Source organism: Rhopalosiphum padi, chromosome 4 (assembly GCF_020882245.1).
Source record: "Rhopalosiphum padi isolate XX-2018 chromosome 4, ASM2088224v1, whole genome shotgun sequence".
Taxonomy (NCBI): Eukaryota; Metazoa; Arthropoda; class Insecta; order Hemiptera; family Aphididae; genus Rhopalosiphum; species Rhopalosiphum padi.
This window is the reverse complement of record NC_083600.1, coordinates 38,491,871-38,515,383: the sequence shown is the minus strand read 5'-3', so window position 1 is coordinate 38,515,383 and position 23,513 is coordinate 38,491,871. Positions and strand designations below refer to the sequence as shown.

General features: G+C 31.5%; 2 protein-coding genes across 2 annotated transcripts in view; one reads left to right on the top strand and one right to left on the bottom strand.

Annotated features, from left to right (window-relative positions):
- The window catches only part of LOC132930081 (protein gooseberry-neuro-like), a 35,277-nt gene extending 23,982 nt beyond the window's left edge, over positions 1 to 11,295 (top strand). The window contains exons 4-7 of the mRNA XM_060995745.1: positions 4,134 to 4,327; positions 5,319 to 5,430; positions 8,273 to 8,390; positions 10,439 to 11,295. Coding sequence (XP_060851728.1) covers positions 4,134 to 4,327; positions 5,319 to 5,430; positions 8,273 to 8,390; positions 10,439 to 10,715 — 701 coding nt within the window. The 3' untranslated portion in view covers positions 10,716 to 11,295. The remainder of the gene's footprint in view (positions 1 to 4,133; positions 4,328 to 5,318; positions 5,431 to 8,272; positions 8,391 to 10,438) is intronic.
- Positions 11,296 to 15,391: 4,096 nt separating this feature from the next.
- LOC132930458 (SET domain-containing protein SmydA-8-like) lies at positions 15,392 to 18,541 on the bottom strand. Its single transcript, XM_060996340.1, has 3 exons — positions 17,241 to 18,541; positions 16,539 to 16,696; positions 15,392 to 15,766 (listed from the first exon to the last, which is right to left on the bottom strand). The coding sequence occupies exons 1-3, from the start codon at positions 18,379 to 18,381 to the stop codon at positions 15,671 to 15,673; spliced, it is 1,395 nt and encodes a 464-aa protein (XP_060852323.1). The 5' UTR covers positions 18,382 to 18,541; the 3' UTR covers positions 15,392 to 15,670.
- Between the last annotated feature and the right edge of the window lie 4,972 nt (positions 18,542 to 23,513).

Below are 23,513 nucleotides of genomic sequence, written 5' to 3'. Positions count from 1 at the left end.
GCTTATGATCTATTATTATTATTATGCTGCTGTTGCGACTAATGGACGATCATTATTTATAGGTACGATTTAATAATATGATAATATAAAAAATAATGATAATATACTAATATTGTATAGGAATTAATAAGCGCCGTCTCGTCGAGAACGAATGAAACGATATATCATTAAAACTAATAACATTGATTATTATTAAAGTGAATTTATATAACGTTTTAACGTGCGGTATAATGTATAATGTAATGAAACATTCAAATCTCACTATAGCACGCGCGTATTATTATTAATAAAATTAGCCGGTATATTACCTCCATAAAAAAATAACATATTTATATGCATCATGATTCATGAAACTCGTAGATATGACGATAAATAATTTGTAAAACCAATTTTTAGTGTTATTATTTTTTTTTTTTTTTTGTTAACCAGCTTTCGCTTTACATAATATAACTGTCAGGTAAAAGTATGTGTTAAAATGATGACGGACACTGCTACAACGTTATGTTCAGGGATTTTTGCCAACATTTGGGACAGTCGTGCAAGTTCAAAACAAGTCGACCGTCGCCGCATATGTATACCTACCGACAATGGCCAACTCTTTTAATCATAAAACACGTACACCACTATAATTTTGCAGTCATTAAGAACAAAACGTGGCCTTGGTGGTGTTTTTTTTACTGTTATTTAATTGTTTTCCATTATAATATGACCTGCGATATCAATTGGGGGAATTATATTATGTACAATATTTCAAGTCGTAATATTGCTTCACATAATAATTATCAAATACAATATTATAAATAATAAATATAATGTATTAATGTTATAAAAATTTAAAATATACAGTAGATTCTTATTATGTCGAATGGTCGCTATTTCGAACTACATTGAAAGCCACTTGAAACTACCATTACATTTATATCGTTTTGCTTTCGACACATCGAAATAAAATAAATCGTTTTTCGTTAGTACACAAATAATATTTTTATTACAGTAAGAACAAAAAATTTATCAGTACATAGTGATTGTGATTTCACGCGTTTGTAGACAATATTTGCAGTAATTCGTATATAATAACATAGTGAAATTGAAAATAAGCATAAATTAAATGTCCTTACAATTAATTTTTACCTTCTTACAAAAACAAAAGTAATATTAAACAAACTCTAATGACAGAATTAAAAAAAAAAAATGTATTCATTATTGTAGTTTATTTGTGTAAAAGGTATTATTGTTTAAGTATTAAAATTATGCATTTTAAGCATTCAAATTATTTACCAATTTTTTCAAGAACTTTAATAAAACTCGATATCTCGAACTTTTTCCTGTGCCCTTTGAGATTTGATATAATGAGAATCTACTGTATTAATTGATTTGTCATTTACACTTGTATAGAATAATTTGATAGGTGCTGCAATAATTTTATATGGTGAAAACAGTGATCTGCTTATTACATAATATAATATAAGTATTGCAAACATTTTAAAAAATTATAAAAATATTGATTGGATAATCTACTTGTTTTAGAGTCTATATAGAATTATTCGATACGTTAAAATAATGTTTATGTGATTTATCGACTTTTATGTTGAAAACAATTTAATAACGTAGGTATTAACCGCCTGAATTATAAATGTGGATTAGGACGAGCTTATGACTATTTGTTTTGCAACACAATTTTTCACAAATTATCGAATAAGGCAAAAATAATTGAATTGAGTCAACCTATTTTGATTTTTGTCAAATCAAATTTATTTTTAAACACAATAAAGACAATAATACATCTGGAATAAAAAAATATCGTTTCACGTTAACAAAGTCAATGAATATTAGAGTAATAATTGTTGAAATTCATCATAATCAATTTTAAATTATAAAATACTACCTATATTTAATCATTGGTGAATCATATAGTAGTTTTGTTCAAAACTGCACAATATTAAATTATTATTCGACTATAATACATAATATATAATACCGCATAAACAAACAAACCGGGCTCAGTAAACATCTAAGCACAGAGTTAAATATTATACACATAATATGGGCAACAATACCTGCACTGCAATTTATTAGTCTCGAAAGGAAATCCGTATATTGACACGTGAAGGTTTTTGGTAAATAAAATTGCAAGCAGAAATGTAAAATACAATAAAACTATAATAATATGTGTACACAATTTATCACGAATATAATATATACAACCAACCACGCCGCAGAAAGATAATCTTTTTTTTATTTTTTAACTGTTGGGGCGGCATGTAAACATAAAATATAGCAACACACGTATACCGTCGTCTTTTTTTTCGTTTTTTATCGTTTTTTGTACACACAAAGCAAGAATAAATATCGTTTTATCAGACTTGCACAACAATCATATTATGTCTGGTATTATGCTCGTATATAGCTGGTAGGTATACTAACACTTTACACTACCGGTGAACATCGGACGTTTCCTGATTTTTTTTAGATTTTTTCTAAAAAGGGACTGGGTTTTTATTATTTTTTTTTCTTTCCGATAAAACGCGATTTTTATATAAAAATACCTGTATGTATATTTTCCCCTTTCGGTACAGGCGCTCCGACTGCGGTATACTATTATGAACAATATTATATTATTTCCCGATGGGTGAAATCACATTTTATTACTCCACCGCCGCCAATCACAGTACCTACTGCAGGCGTTTACGTTGTCATATACATATATATGTGTAAATAACATACGTCGAATATATAATAATATTCATTCATTGCGGGCATAATATGACACATATTATAGTTCTATACGTTCTTCAATGAGAGATCTGAGTGCATATATAATATAATACTAATAATATAATATATTCGCGTTGAATATATGTCATTCACACCGTGCATTATACGAAACATCAACGGAGTCAAAAAGGACCACCGGCTGGCACGACGGATGTCTATAATAATAATAATAATAATAATAATAATAATGTGTTATACCATTACACGTACTGTGCAGTATAATAATACGAAGGTGCAACCTGTTGGCGAGCGGTCGAATTCACACGGTCCGTTTCGCCGCCGTCCTCCCCCTCGCAATAATATGCACATCGTCGTCAGTAGTCGAAAATAATGAAACATCGCGCGTAACATAGTATTATATATATATATATATATATACACATGTATATAGATACATATGGGTACACGCGCGTTATTTGTTCCGATTTATTCGCCGTCTTCCTCGCAACTATAATGTAAAAAAACCACGAGTTAAAAAAAAAAAAATAATAATAATAAGCCGCATATATCCATGATAAATAGGTTTTCTGCGGATATGTTTACTTAAGGGTTTGTGATGTACCTATATAGTCTATACATATATAATAATATAATATAATAAGTCGTGTAAGGAAGATAAATATTTGCACAAGCGTGTCCGGATCATAATATTTAGACGTAGGTATATTCAATGGCGGTTCTATGTACATGATGTACCTATAGACATTATACATATTTTATTAAAATATAATATAATATAATATAATATTGTTGTATTGATGTGTGTAATACTGCAATATATGTTTAGTTGGTAAACGGAAAAAGTCATAAATATTTAAAAAAAAATATGTGTATTATACGTTTTGACGTGAAAGAAAATAACCATTAATTTATGCGGGATAAGCCGATTTTAATGAATTATTTACATTTTTATTTTTAGATTCTGTTATTGTGAGCAATTCGATGAATTTATTGATTTTACAATAATGTGGATTTTTTTGTATCTGTTGACACAAAAAAAAAATGATTCGATTTTTAACTTTAGGGGTGGTTTCTGATAGAGATTTCGATCTAAATATCTAATACTCTGGGGCGTCGAAAGTACAAATTTTACAGTACTTTTCTTAATAATCAATAAAATCTAAAAAATGTTTAGGAAAAACGGATATTGTTATGCTAATATTCGTGTATTTTTTTTCATTGGCCACGCACAATCTATACATAATAAAAATAGTCACAAAAATATACCGAGCACCTACTTTTTTTCGGCGTCCGCATTATACGAGTTTAATATACCCATAATAATTAACATTTAACCATTTTACGATGTTGATTTTTATATGTATTATAATAAAATACGTTGGTTGATCGTCTTACAGGAAGAACTGGCGACGTGGACGTGCCGTCGGAACCGGGCATCGTCATATCTAGAAAGCAGAGAAGAGGAAGGACAGCGTTCACGGCCCAACAACTGGAAGGTTTGGAAAGGTCGTTTTTGGCTTGCCAGTATCCGGACATAGCGGCCCGTGAAACTCTCGCCGTAAAATTTGGACTTCCGGAACCTCGAGTTCAAGTAATAAAGCTACCCTTTTATATGTACACCATAATATAAAACAATAATGAAATGTATATACATCGCACTATTGACCACTACACATAATTTGAGTGTATATTTGTAAATATAAACGGGTTGTAACTCGTGGTTTTGATAAACTTTGATTTAAAAAATATACATACACCCGATCACTCCCGCCTGGTTTCATATAAGTCAGACTAGTTAGGTTTTACTGTGTACAGTTGGATTAAAAAATAGATTTCATTCAACTGTACGAAGTAATAAATATGATAAATATGATATAAGCAATAAACACGATACAAATAATTATAAATTAATTAAAAAATCGGTATTGAACATAATAATCATTGGTAAATACTCAAACACATTTTTTTCGTTAGTCACACATAATAAATAATAAATAAAATGGGTCACGAGTCCAATAAGGCTGAATACCACTTCATATGTATATGTATACTATAATAATCTGCTCTATGTGAGCAGGTTATATACAAATGTTAAAGCGATTATTATGTACTAAATGTCATGTTGGTTTCGTCGTAAAAATATAATATTTGTGACGGTACCTATTTTTTTAAATATAATCCGATCTCAAATCGTCAACCGACTGACCGCTGAGTATATCTGAACACAACAAGACGCTTACAATTGAAAAGTGAAGCGCATATCTAACCGTATAAATTTTTTTTCGGATTATTGTTAGAATAGAAATACACCTATTTCGACTACATATAATATATTATGTACTTTTACGTTTGATGATTCAAATAATACAACGTTATGTCGTCATATGACGTAATCATTTATATGTATGAATGATTGACGTTAATATCGAAAATATATATTTTAACGCACACTGCGTGCATTTATATATTGTCATTGCTTCGGTTGGATAATCAAATTTTTACTATTTTATTTTAAATTTACTAGAAAATTATATACGACTTCTGTTCTCAGAATATTAAAAAGGCCTTTAAATTTGTTCAAGGTGTGGTTCAGCAATCGGAGAGCGAGATGGAGAAAACAGAATAGTTCCAACGTGCAGCACAACATAATCAGCAGCAATTTTTCTGAGAACCTTAACACACCTTCCTACACTGGTAATTTCGATATAATAATGCACTACAATTTTACATACGTTTTTACACATCGACGACGTCTAATAAATCAGGAAAATATAGATATCGTATCGGAATGTATTAACTTTTGGATCATTACGGTGGGTATGATAATGTTGTCTAGACTTTAGATGTCTGATTAGTTATAGCCACAGAAATGTAATAGAGAACTATTAGCTGTTTATTATTTTCAAACAGTGATTTATTAATAATAGTTATACTGTTTTCGATAACGGCAAATTGTATCAATTAATTTAGATATATCAAAACCATAATTATATATTTAATAGTGTGTTTGTTGGTCAACTTATTTTGTTTAAAGTAATGTTCTTGGATTAAAAAATAATGGCCTTATATATTATAAAATTATTATTAGAACTAGAAACTTCTAGAAAATGGAATTTTTAAATTTAATTTATAGTTAAATGGATAACTATATAAGATATTAATATATTATAATAATATACACATTTCTCATATCACATAACTTTGTGTATTATTAAAATTAAATTTTAAGTTGTAACTTTTGCATATTTGAACCATTTTCGCTTAAAAATGTGTACTTAATACACATATATTTTTGATAAACACATCTTAATTTTCATCATGTATGTATATAATATGGTTCATTAAATACATTTTCAAAACATCACCACAAGACGAGTTTAATATATTTACCTACTATAAAAAGTGTTTTAATTTTTTAAGATATCGAGTTCATAGTTTCATACTCTTTATGTTTGTTTTTTCTAATTCTCTAACCTATATTATTATAATGTAATATTTGAATGTTGTAAAACTTGTTATACAGTATATTAATTAATAATCATACTCATATACTAAGTCTCTATATTTATTTTTCGTTTTATTTACAAGTATTTAATACTATTTATTACATAATTATAATTATACTAGTTAACACATTCGTGGACAGTTAATATTCTCGGAGGGGAAAAATACTACTTTCAAAAACGCACTTAACGTAATTATTACTACTATAGCAGTAACATTTTTGACGTAGAACCGACTTGAATTTCATCTCTTTTTCCTTTATACATGTCCATATTTAGAACAAATCCATCGGGTGTACAGAGCTCGAAAAACTTTGTACCATACCTCGTTTTTTTAAGTCGCATATATTGTCGAAATAAAAGGCGACCCCGATGTAGTAAAAGCGATTCATCAAGTGATAGACATTCGTATGGAATATATGCTAGTTGAAAATTATTTATAAGTTTTTTAAAAATTGGTTCAATTTTTTTATTGGATCATTTGTACTGTTTATTTTTGCTGGGTCATATAATATTCAACACTAAAACATCTTAAAATTTATTTAAAACGTCTACACGACATAATTCTTGGTATGATAGGGTGATATATAGCGGATTGTATGAGAACATATCTCCAATTACGGAAAATTGTATAGATCCAGAGAGTAAATAAATGGCTATAATTTTTTTTTTCCTTATCCGCATCAATTTTTTTAAACTTGTATAATACTTTGTGAATAATGATTGATTCTCATTTTTGTTTTAAATATAATAAAAACAGTTCTATTTTAATATTATATCAGGAAAAAGTTCGAGATATTGAGTTTTGTTAAAATTCTTAAAAAATTTGAAAAAATTGGTAAATAATAAATTTGAAAGCACAAAATGCATAATTTGAATACTTAAAATACTAAAATACATACATATCACTAAACTACAATAGGTAATGAATACATTTTTTTTTTAAATCGGTCATTAAAGTTTGTTTATATTACTTTTGTTTTTGTAAGAATGTAAAAATTAATTGTAAGAACTAATGACTATAAATATTGACGACCACAAACGCGTGAATTGCAATCACTATACTGATTGTACTGTTTATTTTTTCTCCGTAATAAAAGTATTATTTGTGTATTCGAGATAAGAAAAACGATAAATTTGATTTCGAATTATTGAGAGCAAAACGGTATAAGTGTAATGGTAGTTTCAAGGGAATTTCAATGTGATTCGAGATATCGACGTTCAACATAATAATCTACTATACAATAATTTAAAATTTAAATGTGGGTACCTATGAGAAACTAGTTGAAATTAATCATATTCCATGATTAAAATACCAATCAGCATTACCCGCAATCAATTTTGGTTTTCTTTATTTATTAGACTCATAACATATTATTATATTTTAAATTACCATATTTTTATACTATTGATTAATGTAGGTCATAGGTGTAGTGATAAATCCAAAAAACGTGTATTGAATAAAATTCTCTCCTATATTTTGAACTGGCGTTCCTCAATCTTTGTGTATTGGTGACCTAAGTTATTTACCCAATTTTTCATGAGACTTTTTTTTATAAATAATGTTCAATGGGGTAATACAATTTTTTCCGACCCATTTAACATTAGATTGAAGGCCCAAAATCGAGTCGAGAATCGCTGTTTAAACTGTAGATAGTAATTATTGATATATTGTTATTACCGTCGTAAGTCATATGCTTTACCGCCAATTAATCATATGATAAATTTTCGCTATGCTGTTTGCAAGACCGTATTTAAAATTAGGATTCTTCCACCCTCTAGTGGACCAAATAATAATATTATAAGGGATGTAGGTTGTAGTTACGGACATCGCCGTGTATTTATAACGTAACCTAGTGATGTTCGATGATAGTTCGTGTTTTAGATTTTTGAGCGTACAGATAGCGCCACGTGATGCGATTTTTGTCGATTTCGCGATGCGCCTTGTTGCGAAGTTTCAAAAATACACGTCATGGTTGTGTCGATTTACGTTATGCATTAATGTATTTTGACGGTTATTATTTTTTTTCCAGGCACAGCCGATTGGAGGCTTCAACCTGGCGCTCAGTACAATGGTTACTACGATGGATCAGCGTGGGACGAATACCAGCAAACCGCTCGGACCAACGCGGCTCACCAATATGGAGACATGTTAGAACATTTTTATAACTTTTATCAAAACCCTTATTAACGAATTTAAAATATTCTGTATACAAACATTTTTCATTAAATTTGAATAAACCATGCGGTATCATAATACTATTATAATAACATTTTGAACAACCAAAAATTTAAATTATTATACATGGAATTTAGATGACATTTTATAACAATATTCTATTTGAAACAAAATTCAAAGGGTGTATAATATTATTTTAACATGTTATAATATATAACTCAAAGCATAGGTATTTTATGTATTAAAAGTAATTTAATTATGATTGAAAACTATTTTGTTTTAAATTTATTTCACATTTATACATAATATTCGTAATGCTCAAAATAAATTATTATTATCGCGGTTGTACCTTAGTAAAAATACTTACCAATAAAATAAGCATAATAAAATAGTAGTAGGTACATTTTATTTTTAAACTTCAAGGTAGTTTAGAAAAATAAAAATAATGCTTTCATTACTATAACAACGCTTAGGATTTTGTAGATTATGTGGAGTGTTAACATGGAGTATTAATTGTCTAATATAAGATTTAAAGTCAAAATTTAAGCATGAAGTTATACTTAAAGTCTATTTCAGATATTGTTTATGGAAAATAAGAAGGACATTAGGTCAGGTACAGGGAAATCAAAAATTTATGTTACAACCATTGTATGATATAAATATTCAAAATAGAGACAAATTTATAATACGAAAGTTTTTATAATTTAAAGACATTAAAAATGATTTGTAAATTTTATATTTTTAGCAATATTTTATAAGAGAGGTGGGTGAGTTTGGGTTCATCTTTAGAAATTAAAATGGGGAATTTTACGATTTTTGCGAACATAATAATATGAAGACATATTTTAAATACATTTTAGTAATTAAAAAAAGATTAATTTATTAATAATAAAATTTAGGCTTCAAGTAGCTAATAGTGACGCCACGTGTGGTTATTTGGAACGCAACTATACTGTACTATATAATTATTATATTTTTCCATCCAATAAAAAAATATATATAAATTATTATAAATGAGTGTGAATCGCGTATGACTTAGGTTAGATGGTTTTTGCTTTATCAACAGACAACAGGTTTGCTATATGTTTTAATCACAGTGATTTTTAATATCCTAAAAACTATTATTATCACAGGTTTATAATGTAGGTAGGTTAAAATATAAACATACCATTTTTATATACGCCCGTTGATAATATTTTCTTTGAAAAAATACTTTCAACACTCGGTAAATCAAACCTAGACATCTGGAAATACTCGAACTCCTAAGAATATAGAAATTCTTAAGACATTTATTAATAGATTTTTGATAATATCTTGACATTTTAAAGAATTTATATCCTCTCCCCCACCATTTAAATTTAAAGTTTCAAAAATTCGACTTTAAATATTAAATTGTTTTGGTTAATACAAGTGGTAAATTCGTTAATATGAATCCAAAATCCGTCAAACTATAAAGTCCTACGATTTTTATGGGTGTAACATCTATATAAACATCACTTTTTTATTTTAATGACTGCATTAGTTCCTTTTATTTTTATTAATTTAAATTTACAAATCGTATACGTCACATAAACCTGACTAATTATTGGTTTGCACAAACTTTTCAGACGGGAAAGAATGGTAAAGAGGGGGATGAAGAAATGTTTGTGTATATTGTATTATACAGAGTGATTTACCGAGTGCGCTTACCCCCATTTTCCCATTAAAAATTAAATATTTTTATAAATTATTATTGATTCTTGGAACTTTTCGGTATAATTATGAGCCATGTTTTTTAAATACTTAAATTTAATATATTAAATACACAATTTGAGTAAATAAATTATTACAGAAGAAAAATTGGGCGAACTTGCTCGGAATAAATCACTCTGTATAATATACTGACGTGTAAATAAAATTATGTCGATATCGTATATAGTACAATTAATTATTTATTGCGGTATTTTTGAAATACGTTCGGGTGTGTTAGTATTTTCTGATGTTTTTGCTCCGAACGTGTATTATAATGTTATTATTATAGATTCAACCCGTCCGCCGCCGCTGTGGCTTACGGCGCGCACAACGAATTTGCGGCTAACCCGAGCAAACTGCGTCTGCCACCGACCCTGCCACCACATCCACCGACGACACAGCCACCGACCGGCACCGCCGCCACAACTTCCGCTGCGTCCATGGGATACCATCAGCCGCCGACCGCCGCGGTCAGTCGCTGGACGGAATTTGGCAAACCCGCCGTGGCTTCCACGTCCACGCTCGACTTCCCGGTGGCGTCTTATTTCAACAACAATTTATTATGATATTGTTATTAATAATAAGTCGACTGTAATATTGTGTATAGCGATCGACGTTACCACTCGTCTTATACCGCACTAACCGCTTAATAAATACATGTTTTATTAGATGCCCGAAAACACACCCGCGACTCCCTTGTATAAACGTTATTGTTTATTATGTTATATCATGTGTGGGGAAATTCATGGATTAGGTTCAATCAGATTTTTCCCTGAGATCATACATTCATATAAATTTTTATTTTTTGGATAGACTCAATAAAGACCACATTTTAAATTACCCAAATTATATATACTGTTTAAGTAGTGTCATGACACAAATGGAAACCATACTTTTTCGCTGTAAATACTATGAATAATAAGTAATCTGGAGAAGTTTCGTTTGAAAATTTCGATGAATCTAATTACAAATTCTTACAAGTAGTTTTTAAATTATTTAACTTTGTGTTCTATAAGGATTTTGTAGATAAGTAAAAGCTATTATAATTTGAAAACTGTATCTTATAATTTATAATTTATTTTAGTTTTATAATAATATACCTATATTTTATATTTATCGTACAATCATGGGATTTAAACCTTTTTTTTAATCCTTTGTATGTATATTTTAATAATTCAAAAACTATTCATTAGAATAACTAAACACAATATGTATAAAACATAAATTGAAATTCTAATGAATAGTTTTTTAATTATTAAAATGTACACACAAAGAATAATAGTCAATAATATGGCTTTAAATTATATATAAAATATATATATATATATTATGGTATGAATAAATTATACATTTATAGTTTTATGTTAAAGTTTTCAAATTATAATAGCTTAGATTTATCTTCCAAATATATATTACCTAATATATTTAGCACACAAAGTTAAATTGCTCAAAAACTACTCGTTCGAAAATTGATTTAGGTACATCAATATTACGAAGAATCTATAGTTTAATAATGATTTAGGGTGAAAAATTATCAACATTTAAAAAATAAAAATAATAATAATCTCTCCTTAACAATTTAAAGTTAAAACAGTGAATTTTTTTTTTTGAAAAAAAAATTCGTATTGACTATTGACATAATATCTTAAATGGTACATAAAATCTAAGTATTTTAAAATACGATTAAGTATATTTAGTTGCATACTTAAAAGTTCTGAAAATCATAAATTAAAATATGAATGCATTATTAAAGAGGATGAACGAATATACGTTTGACAAAATATCATCGTGTGCAAGTTTAACTGCCAACAATAACTTATTTTTTGTTTAGATAACAAATTATAGTGTCATTTTTTAGTATTTACGAATATCTATCTATTCTGTTTTTAACCGGTTAGATAAGTTAAATTATGTTTTAGCAGTAAATAATAGATAATAATAATAATGTTGTGTATAAATCTCATATCACCAAGTGTGCCATCTATAACCTCCTTATTGGTACTATAATAATAATATTATTACCACGAACGTATCAATATTAAGTAAATATAGAGTTCTCATACCATATAATATTTTTTAATGTATACTTAAACACGCAATGTTTGTCGCAGTGTTAACGTTTTATCAGATTTCAGATTTCGCTAATATATTTTAATTTAAAATCAATTTTGTACGATTTGATGACCTAACTGTGTATGGAGTGGGGGTATATCTAAAAGTTACAGCATCACCGGTAGTTATACGGAATTGCATTTAGCTGTATACATTTAGCGTGTATACTCTTGTAAACTGTGGTCTGTGATGCATCAATGCATTAATGCATCATTGCATCATACATATTATTATAATGTTTAAAAATTAATTTATAACACTGCTGTAAGATACATGTAACATTTATAGTTAGGGCGGGTGACCATTGTTCCGTTTGAAATGAGATTATCCCTATGTAGACTATCATGTCCCCTGTTCTTCGAATATGACGCTTTTTGTTAAATTTTAATTTAGCCGCCATATCAATAGTATTAAGTATTATATAATATACGTATTGTGTAATATGTGCGTACAAAAATAACCTCTAAACGTAACAAAAATAATAGTTTTATGGTTTCAACAGACGCACATCAGCCATCAAAACCTAAGAATATTTGGATTTTCAATTTTCTAACCTAAGCCAAAATTGTTTGTCTCGTTATTTTTTTTTTATAAATTTGATCATTCTTACGTAATATTATATGAGAATAATAAACGGCGTGTATACCATAACGATACCGAGACTACACAAAATTCACTCGTAAACATGTGCGTTGAGTGATGTTTTTCTAGCCGAAACGCTATCGATATCCTCCATCTCTCTACCGAAATTTCTCACTTTAGTTTTCCACCCTCTGAAAGACGTCATAAAAAAAAGTTTCGTAATACGTACTACGTGTTTTCAAAGGCGTCAACAGATATATTGATAAAATTTAACCGTTGTCTGCGGGTTACGGCGACACTGCGTCGACTTTCGCTGTTTTATTCTCTTGCGACATATAACTACTATACACAATACTACAAAATATAATATTCTAATAACCATTAGTATTATATTTTACTATTTTATCACGCGATATTAAGTGTTTTTCTCTTTATCGAGTACCTAAAATTATTTGTACTGGTTATATAGTAATATTGTTATTATTTTAAAGGTATATTAAACAGGTTATAAATAAAATTATTGTAAAGAATAATCCATTGTGTTAAATTATCATTATCTGTTCGTACGTTGTGATAAAAAAAAAAATATTTTAAGTTTTTTATTTGACATTTGGGCGGTTATGTTACGAATCGAAATTAGAGTGTTAAATTCGATTCGAAAAACGAACTAAAAATTACAAATATTTGAACTAAACCAAATGCTTATAAATAATAGTAAATATTAAATTTTTAATAATAGTTTGGTTCGAATTAATAGTTAAATTTAATTATATTTAAATATTTATAGTATAGCTGTGCATAAAAAAATATATCACCTAAATCAAACAATATTTAAAAATGCATGTTTTATTAAAAAAATTGAATGGCATACGTATGAAAAAGACTTCGACAAAAGTCAGGTTCGGGTTTGTTCGCCCATAAAAAAAGTTCATCATATCACTAATTATTAGACTATTATGTGCAGCAGATAATCATTTTACCTAATACATAGTATATTATAAATTTTAGAATAGTTTATTATTTAGATTTAATTGATTATAATTACATATAATATAATACGATATTATTAAAAAAATATAGAGACTGTACATAATGTATTTTATTATATTATTATAATATTTAAATGTTTGTATAGATATTTAATAAATATATAATGATGTTTTTATCGTTGTTCAGTAGAAACTAGGACTCCGTATAAATCATTTTGCAATAAATAATAATGCGTAGATGTTCGTCGTACCACCTACCCGTAGTTTATTATTATACCTACTACAGTTATGTACGTAGTAAACCGTGTTTGTGACATGGTAAAAAAAAAACAATTTCTACATTGAAATATGTACATTGTACCTATAAATGTTAATAATGGTGTGTTTTAAATTAATCACATTTTATGTACGTCTGGAAAAAAATCAGTTACAATATTATATTATTTAGAGGTCGTTATTAACCGTCGACCCTTGTTTTATAATATAATATAATATGTACACGTATCTATTTATGTACACGTATCAAAAGGCGTTGTGCCCACTATAATAGTGTTATATTTTAAGAAGGTTTTATTGAAAACGTTCTTAATGCTGCAAAATCGATACATGATGCGTATTTCGGTAATAAAATTGGCAAGTGTTCGTTATGCAATCCGGTGTTGGCTGTTTTTTATTCGCCAAACGAATTCAGTCCTTAAATAAACACAACAATGAATGTTTTATTACACGCGTATAATTAATACACGATTAAAAAACCAACTTAACGACATTATGTTGGGTTAGTGAGTAGTGACTGACTCTAATTTATAGTATTCTGATTTAGCGTCAACGACAGTAGACTAATGCTTTGAGCTTCTTTTTTTTTAATTCGATGATCAATTCCTTAAATGTCGCAAATACGTAACTAATTATCAAGCAAAATACAAACAACGCACTTTCTGCAATATTAAAAATCAATGCAAGATATTAGTTTTAGATATGTTAAGTATTTGATATTGATATCCAATACTCGAGTTATCAGTCAGTTATTAACTCGTTTAAAATTAATAAATAACTATAATATGTATTTTCTGTTTTAGAATTAATTTTACGGTATAACATTCTTTTACTCATAATTGTAAATAATAATATCGAAAAATGTGATCATAAACGCCCCCCGCCCACTTAAACCAAAAGTTTTCATTGTCCATATAAATCATAATATTGTTCATTCTGATTTTTTAAAACCTTATTAAATCAGCGAATGTTCATATAATTATACTTTAATATAGGTATAATTTACTCGTATAGCTAAAACCGAACATTTTTTACACGAGAAGTACCAATACAAATCATTTTTATTTTATATTTTACTATGTTATTATGCGTCTTAGTTATGAGTTATGACAATAATATATAGTTGTAAGTTATCACATTTTAAGTAAAAAATATGATTCAGGTTGATTAAAATTAATTTAATTTTTGTTCTATATTTCCTATCAAATATTTCGCTTTTTTTTTCCATACATATTTTAACCACTTATTACGAGTAATATATTATATAAAAATTAAAAGATCAATTCCAATAATACGTTTATTTTTATAAATTATAATTGTAAAATTATAAGTTAGGTACCTACTACTTATATTTTTATTATATAATGCGAAAATGAATGAGCGGTTTTAAGTTCTTGCGGCGTTACGTTCGTGGTGTATTTTGTATTATTGTGACAATAGCGATAAAAAAAAAAAAGTGCTATCGATTATAACATAAATGAGACACTGCTATATTATAATATACTACAGCATATTTTACACTTGGCGGTGACCAAAGTATAAACATTTTAAGGCACTCGTCGTCATTGTAACTGTTCGACCAAATGTACCAAATCGGGTTCGGTTTTTAGAATGACCACCGCTTCTCTGGCATAATTCTTGATCATCTCGTCGTAGTTCTATATAGTAATAATAATAATAAATTGTATTATAGTTTTAATAAATGGACATAATATATATGTGTATAAACAGTTTATTTTTTAAAGATAACACAAAATATTGGTACCCAGTGACTTCGGATTAAAATGCATCAGAGAAACACTGATATATTACCTATACACATCATTGTATGACAAATTTCAAATGTTTGGCTCTTTAATTGAGTAAAAGCGAAATTCCTTTTAAAACGATTTTATTTTAAATTGAAACTGATTGAATTATAATGGGTTTAAGTTAAAAGTAAAAATACGAGAAATCATATGGAAATTTAGAAAATTGTTTGATACAGTTTGATTAAAACTATAATTTTGTTAATAAAGGTTTGTTTTCTTTAAAAGCCGATGTAGATTCGATAATAAGTCACAAAAAAAAATAGGCCAATAGCTACTTTTTTATATTTAGTATTTATACGTATATAATTACAGCCTCTGCACAAATTGTAGAAAATATAGACTTAATAATAACTTGACATGATAACTTATAAGAGAACGTCCATTATAGCTATTATAGTAATCAGAGTCTTAAATTTCTATAAAATGGTCAAGAAAAAAATGTATTTACTTCGAACGCAATACTACATAATATTATAACGATGTAATTTTGAATGTAATGCCAACACACATTTAGTATGAAAAAAGGTTCCCGTGGAACCATAAATATATGGACTTTAATTTTATTGGATGCTGATCAAAATTATATATTTAAAATTTTTGATAAATGACAAACGCCGACCCGTCTGTGTTTCATCCGCTTTAGCTGTTTGAGACCGCGAACCAGATAGTAGAGCAGAAGTCCCCGGAATCGCGTGATACCCGGTTCCAGGACGTCGGCCAGTCGCAACAGTTGTTCGCATATTTCCGTATTGTTTCCCAGTTGTTTTGCGGTCAAATCTAAAAAAAAAAACGATAACACAAAAGTCAAATTGTTTAATAATTCGACACTTATTACTCGATTAACGACGCCGCACGACAATAAACTATAATTATACATATAATATAACGCGGGTGACGAGATATAAAGTTAGCCACTCAAATTCAAAATTTTTAGTTCGAGTTTTCTCGATAAACAGTAAGTCATTTATAAGTATTTTTTCCACTTCTCGGTTATTTCCATACACATACGTTCAGTCGTTTTCAATTATCCACAAAAGTTCAAATAGCGTGGGTAATTTCATCGAGACCTCATCGCTGTTTTGTTATTCGTAAGTTTTGGCCGGGTAGCTAAAATATTGTGCGCAATTATAATATGCAAGCGTAAATTCAAAATTTGAGGTCACTGCTCCCCCCGCAGTTGCTTGTACATTTTAATATACTATTTTATTTTTTTATGTACATCGTACATTTTTAATTTTTATTGTGTATGGCTTTAATTTTCTGAGCCTCGTGCTTTTTTCAAATATAATATTCAAAAACACGGTGCGGTTAGCCAGCTCACCCGAAATCCGGTCATCGTACAGCTGTGCCAGCGCGTACTTGACTCCCACCGCGACGTGGTGGTTGTCGTGCAGCGGCGGCATCGTTCCGCCGCGGACCCGTTCCAAGAACTGTTCGAAACCGGCGCAATCGCGAGTCTTGGAAAGCACTCCGACGGCGCGGACCGCCTGAACCGCTTCGGGGTCGGCGGCGGGTCGTCCGCAAGTCGCACACAGCCACCGGCCAGCGGCCGTGGCCCTACCGCTCGGGCACTGGCCGCCACACGCCGCCGAGCCCATGTGCGTGCCCAGTTCCTCGGGGTCGGTGCACCGCGCGCACGTGCACTCGAAACACTTGGCGGCCGACAGGTGCCGGCGCCTGTCGCGCGTGCACCACAACGTCTGCGTGTACGTGGCCGTGACCGAACAGCCACGAGCTATGGGCACCGTGGCCACCACGCGGATGGTCGGCTGACCGTCGGCCGCGTCGCCGACGAACACGTGTTTGGTGTTCGGCGTACAACAGTGGGCCATCAAGGACGCGCGCGCGTACACCGCCCGGAACTTCCGGCCACCCGGTCGACGCACCTCAAACGCGTTTGTGTCCAGCACGGCGGCCGCTTCCAGGGCGGACCGGTGGTCGTGAGCGTAGCCCGCGGACCGCAGGCCCAGCCGGTCCAGCACGAAAGCGGCTACGTTGATGGCGTACGCCCGGTACAGCGGCGTGTCCAGCCTGTCGTCCAGGTGCGACTGTAACGACCGGAATTCCGTTGCCCGGCGGCCGTCCGGCTGGTGCAGGAGCAGCATGCACCGGAGCGGCGTCACGAAGCAGAACGCGGCCGACCGGCGGCCGTCGTAATGGCCGCCGATCAGCGGGCACTCGGCGTCCCGGTGCACGGGCGCGGCCTGGCACCGGGGCCCGCACACCGGCCACCCGCACGCCGAACACCTGTAACCGGAGTCGGGCGCGTAACATGTCAGGCAGACGGGCGGCGATCCGGCCTTGGGCCCGACGACCAGCGGCCGTTCCTCGAGCAGCACCTCACCAGCCGCGATGTCCCGGACGGCCACCCAGTGACGGCCCAGTTCCGGCGACTCGGCCACCTCGTACGGCGGCGGCGCGGCTGCGTGTCCCGCCGTCCCCGTGCGGTCGGACGACGACATGCGTGCGCGATTTAAATACGCAGTTCGTAGTGTTACGGTGTGGTCGGACACCACTGCGGAGTGGACCCCGCGCGCCGTATTGCGCCGCTGTCTGTCGCGGCCGACTGCAGTCCGATCGGCTGTTCCGGTGATCTGCGCGTGCGCCGTCCGCCGGTCCGCGGTACCGAAATAATCTCTGCTGCACTCGGCGATTATGGGTGATACCTCCGTAGGTGGTGGTGGGGAGGGCGAGCATACCTGCGAGGACGTTCGAGGTTGTCGCGAAATCCGCGCAGTATTGGAATTCATCGGTGGCGGACGAACGGTCGTCGGGGGAGCGGTTAGGAGCGGATGATATTATACGTAGTTGCAGCGCGTGAGTGCGCGCCGAGTGGCAATCGGACGGGCGAGAGAGAGAAAAACGGAAAAAATCGCGATAAAAACAAGAGGAGGCGCGGCGACGACGGGCGTAGTCATACACGGTGTAAATAATATAATAAATTTACGCGTATGGGCTCGTAAAACGTCCCCGCGAGGGCCTCGCGAGTGCGATATTCGCGCCGTGTCCATACCGCACCGGCGAAATGAAAAAAAACACGCGGGGAAAAAAAACGCTTATAATATTATATAATATAAAGCGTCATATTTTTATGGCGTCTCTCGTCGGTTTTATCGAATTCAATCTTGGACCAGCACACATAAAAACTTCGTACGCGTTACGGCGGTGCGAGAAGGGTTGTTTGTGGGGGGGGGGGGGGGAATGAACGACGCTTTTTTTTATCCCGAGATGTAGGTGGAAGCGGAGTGTGTGTGTTACATTGGAACTTTGCAGTAAACGCGTCGACGATCGGAACGTTTTCAAAGAATAGTTTAATTTTGTATGTGTGTTCAATTAAATGGTTTTCACGACCGCTTTAATCGTTTAACGGTCTGTTTGGAGTTAACGAAGAGTATAATAATATTTATAAACCACTGGGGAAGTACATATTATTATACGACAGACACGCATAACGATCCCTAAAGAGTCTTCCCGCGGGTGATGGCGTTTTATTACGATCGACAAAAGTGAACATTTTGCGGTCTCTGTTCGTCATTTCCTTCATTAATCTTACTTGAATTAATGATTTATTTCCTTAATCCGTTACCTACTTTGATATTTTAATTTTGTATGAAGATCATAATGATTCATCACGCGATACGTCTAGCTTTCCGTTCATTTCGGTCAGACACAAGCTTTCCAATATGATTCTTCTAGATTTTCTACGTTTTTGATTGGCTGACTTTTTATACATCGTATTGTGCGATTGCGAATACTAATAGATACCTATGGTACAAGACATTATATGCTCTTTTGAATTACAAGATATAAATTTTAATTATTAACTATATTGTCATAGTTATAAAAACTATTATCTATTAATATTGTTAATAGCATAAACAATTGTTGTATCATTATTTTGTTATACAGCTAGTAATATGGTTTAAAACTATAGAAATGCGAATCGATGAGGTGTGATTCCTCGAAAAATGTGTAGTCTTATATTATAATTGCCTTTGATCAAGGAACACTCGATTTAATTATATGGTATACACTATACAGCTTTGAAACGACCAATAGGTGGGAAAAAATGCCATCCACTTTGAAAACGCGTGTTTGGATCCATCGCACCACGTAGATTGAAGTCACTCAAACGCACGTACGCATAGCGCTATCGTAGATAGTCATGTACCTATAGGTGTTTGGTATACTTATATATTACAATATTATGTAATATTCATTTGGTCACCGATCCCGGGTGCGAATATAAAGTCGCGGGCTGTCCTTTAGTTATTTGCCCTCCGTGAGCCCGAGATTTGAATAAGACCCATATAAGTAGTAACTTTCGGGGAGACAGATGTTTTCAGCCCGTGAAACCGTTACGCGTGGTACGAAGCGTATTGTACATATATGTATACATTATTATATATAATACGCTCGCATTATACTACACACACACCCACGCGCGCGCGTGAAAATATATATATATATGTACATGTTTAATATTATGTATATCGTGTGTCTGAACGGAAACTGGCACTTGACGTCTTTTGAATGTTTAATGGACAGCGTCGCCTACTGGTGCGTGCGTGCGAACTACGATGACGGACTTTTAGCCGATGAGAGTGTCCCATACGCGCGCGCGAATTAACGAGGGTCGACGACGTAATATTTTCCCGAAGCCGAACCGACCGAATGACGGAGCACGAATACACTACGTATATAGTGCGTAGGGATCTTGTCACACACACACACACATATGTTTATGTATATGTATGTATAATATGTGCGATATACATACGGAGCTGGCGTGCGTTGTAGTTGTATATTATATTTATATAGTAGTCGCTGCTTGAATATTTATAGTTTAACTCTTAGTTTTTCGTGTTCCTTTTACTTGGATATCGTTTTCAAGAATACGACAATAAACGCAGCCATCGTCCGTTGGTATGATTATTGATAAACTATGGGTAAAACGCTTAGCTCTTTTTGAGGCGTTTTATGATAATCCGATGTTTAGCGAAATGTTAAAATATTATCTTCGTAGTGCGAAACGCGCTTTTCTCTAACATTCAATCACACGATTTTGGTTTCAATTATTTGTGTATAATTTATTATATATGATATGCTCTACAGAAATATGAATAATAATCAAGCATTACGCATCTAAAGAAAAAGAATAAGCCTACAATTAATTATTATTTTGTACAAATGTACAACACATAAACATTAAACAATTATTAGAGTATATTGTTCTTAAGGTAATAAGGTATAGCAATCAATATTATGCTAATGTCGATAAAGGAAAAAAAAATATAAAAAAAAAAAAATTATGTGGACCAAAGATATATAAATAGTAAAAATATAGGTAACTTTAATAAATATTGTAAAACAACATACTTCAAGAGCCTATATCTATATATTCAATAGTTAAACTAACATTTACAATTATTGTTGATTACTTTGCGTTATATTATTATACGGTGGTATACATAACGTTAGGTGGTAGAGTATATAGTTGTGAACACAAGTGAATTATCACATAACTTTTAGTTTTTACTTTAATAATTCTAGTATTATTTATTCTCTGATTAGGAAACATATTTTATTATAATTTTTCTGATACACAAAATGAAAATCTTATTAGTTTGCCGTTGAAGCTGAGACGAGTAATCAACACTTTTATAAAGAAAAAAATATACAAAAGAAAAATCCTTAATTAGAAACTTTAAAATCGTTGACAATTAATGTTAAGATATTTGCTTTGTACCTACCTAATAAAATTATAATAATTATTATTTTTGCTCTTTATTTAACCTTATCTACAGTTTTCAAAATAACCTAAATAAGAACAAACCCTATTGCTAATGTTTATTCAGTAACTAATGCAATTTTTAATTTTTTGTAATACAATATTATAATTTTTTTTGTTTCATTTCTTTATTGACTTTATATATTATTTTTTTTCACTGTTTAATATTTAATTAAAAATCATTAAATTAATTTACATGTAAAAGTTTTAAAAAAAGTTATGTTTTGATATTTGATATTAATTGTATTACCTATGTGTTTAAAACTTTTCAATAAGATTGTTTAGTATTTAACTATCGATAACTGCAGGTTGCTATTTTGTTATGTTCGTTTATCAAGTATCAGTTCAAATAATGACTAGTAATTTAGTTTTCTAAATTAAAATCATGCAATATATTTTTACTTGTTATATAAAAAATAAATGTAACCAGTTTACCCGAACATTTCTTACATTTTTTACTTGAATTTGAAAGAAATCTCAAGTTATATTCATTATAATTTATTGATGACTCACGCATTCCACGAGAAAATTTGAAATTGTTTTATGATATTATATAAAAAGATAAAAAGAATCGATTATTGTATATTTAAATTTATGTATTTCTTGTCAAAATAAAGGCAGTACTGCAAAGAAAGGTCTTGTTGTAAAACCAATAATCTCAAATGAATTGAATTCTAGATGTCAAATTGATTTTATAGATATGCAGGCACAGCATAACGGAAACTATACATTTATTTTAGTGTATCAGGACCATCTGAAAAAATGTGTTTTGCTTCGCTCGTAAACGCATGAACGTGCTGAAGAAGTAGCTTATGTACTTCTTGATATTTTTACAACATTTGGTGCACCAACGATTCTACAAAGCGAAAATGGCCGAGAATTCGTGAATAAAATAATAAACGGATTATGTAATATGTGGGAAGATTTAAAAATTATACATGGAAAACCGAGGCATTCACAAAGTCAAGGGTTCGTCGAAAGGGCCATTCAAGATGTGGAAAATATGCTGGCCACTTGGTTAGTAAATGTAAGGCGTCAGGGAAAAAATGCAATTCAAAATGCCATTCTAATAATACTTGTAAAAATAAATAATTAATGTGATGATTAGGGCTTGGAAGTTGGATGCATCTAGCATTTTTTTTTTTTTTTTTTGGAACTTTTTAGACAATGCTCTCCTGGCCACAAATTTGTTTCATAAGCATGTGAATTTGATGAACTAATTTTTATTTTGCATTTTTTGGTGTTTATTACTTTTTAAGTCATTTTTAGGTCAATTTCCGACATTATTAGTCATTTTTACTGATTCCACATTAGTTCACATCTTATTGTTTCTTATCGATTGCCATTAAGCCGATAACTTACTTAAAACTTTGAAATTACCACGGACTAAGATTAGTAACTATCCGATTTTATCTCACCGATTACAGTCGTCGTTTTCGTGTTATAGTGAATATTATTGTACCTAAATTTTATTATTTTTTCGTAATATTTTCGAAATGCCGAAAATTAAAACGTTGGTTAAAGCTCGTCTACGTCTACTGTATTTGTAATTTTTTTACGTCATTTTTAAGGACATTTTTATCACTGATAATATTTATGATGTATTGTTCAATGTAGTTGTTATCAAAAATGTAATGGAAATTAATAAAAATAAATAGTTAAGGTAATAATATTCAAAAAGTAATTAACAAGATTGATAAGATTAGAGAGGTTTATAATTTTAAAATAAAAACTTTTGGTTTATATTGACCAAGCTTTACTGGAAATTCTATATAACCCGGGCAATGTATAATTTTGTATACA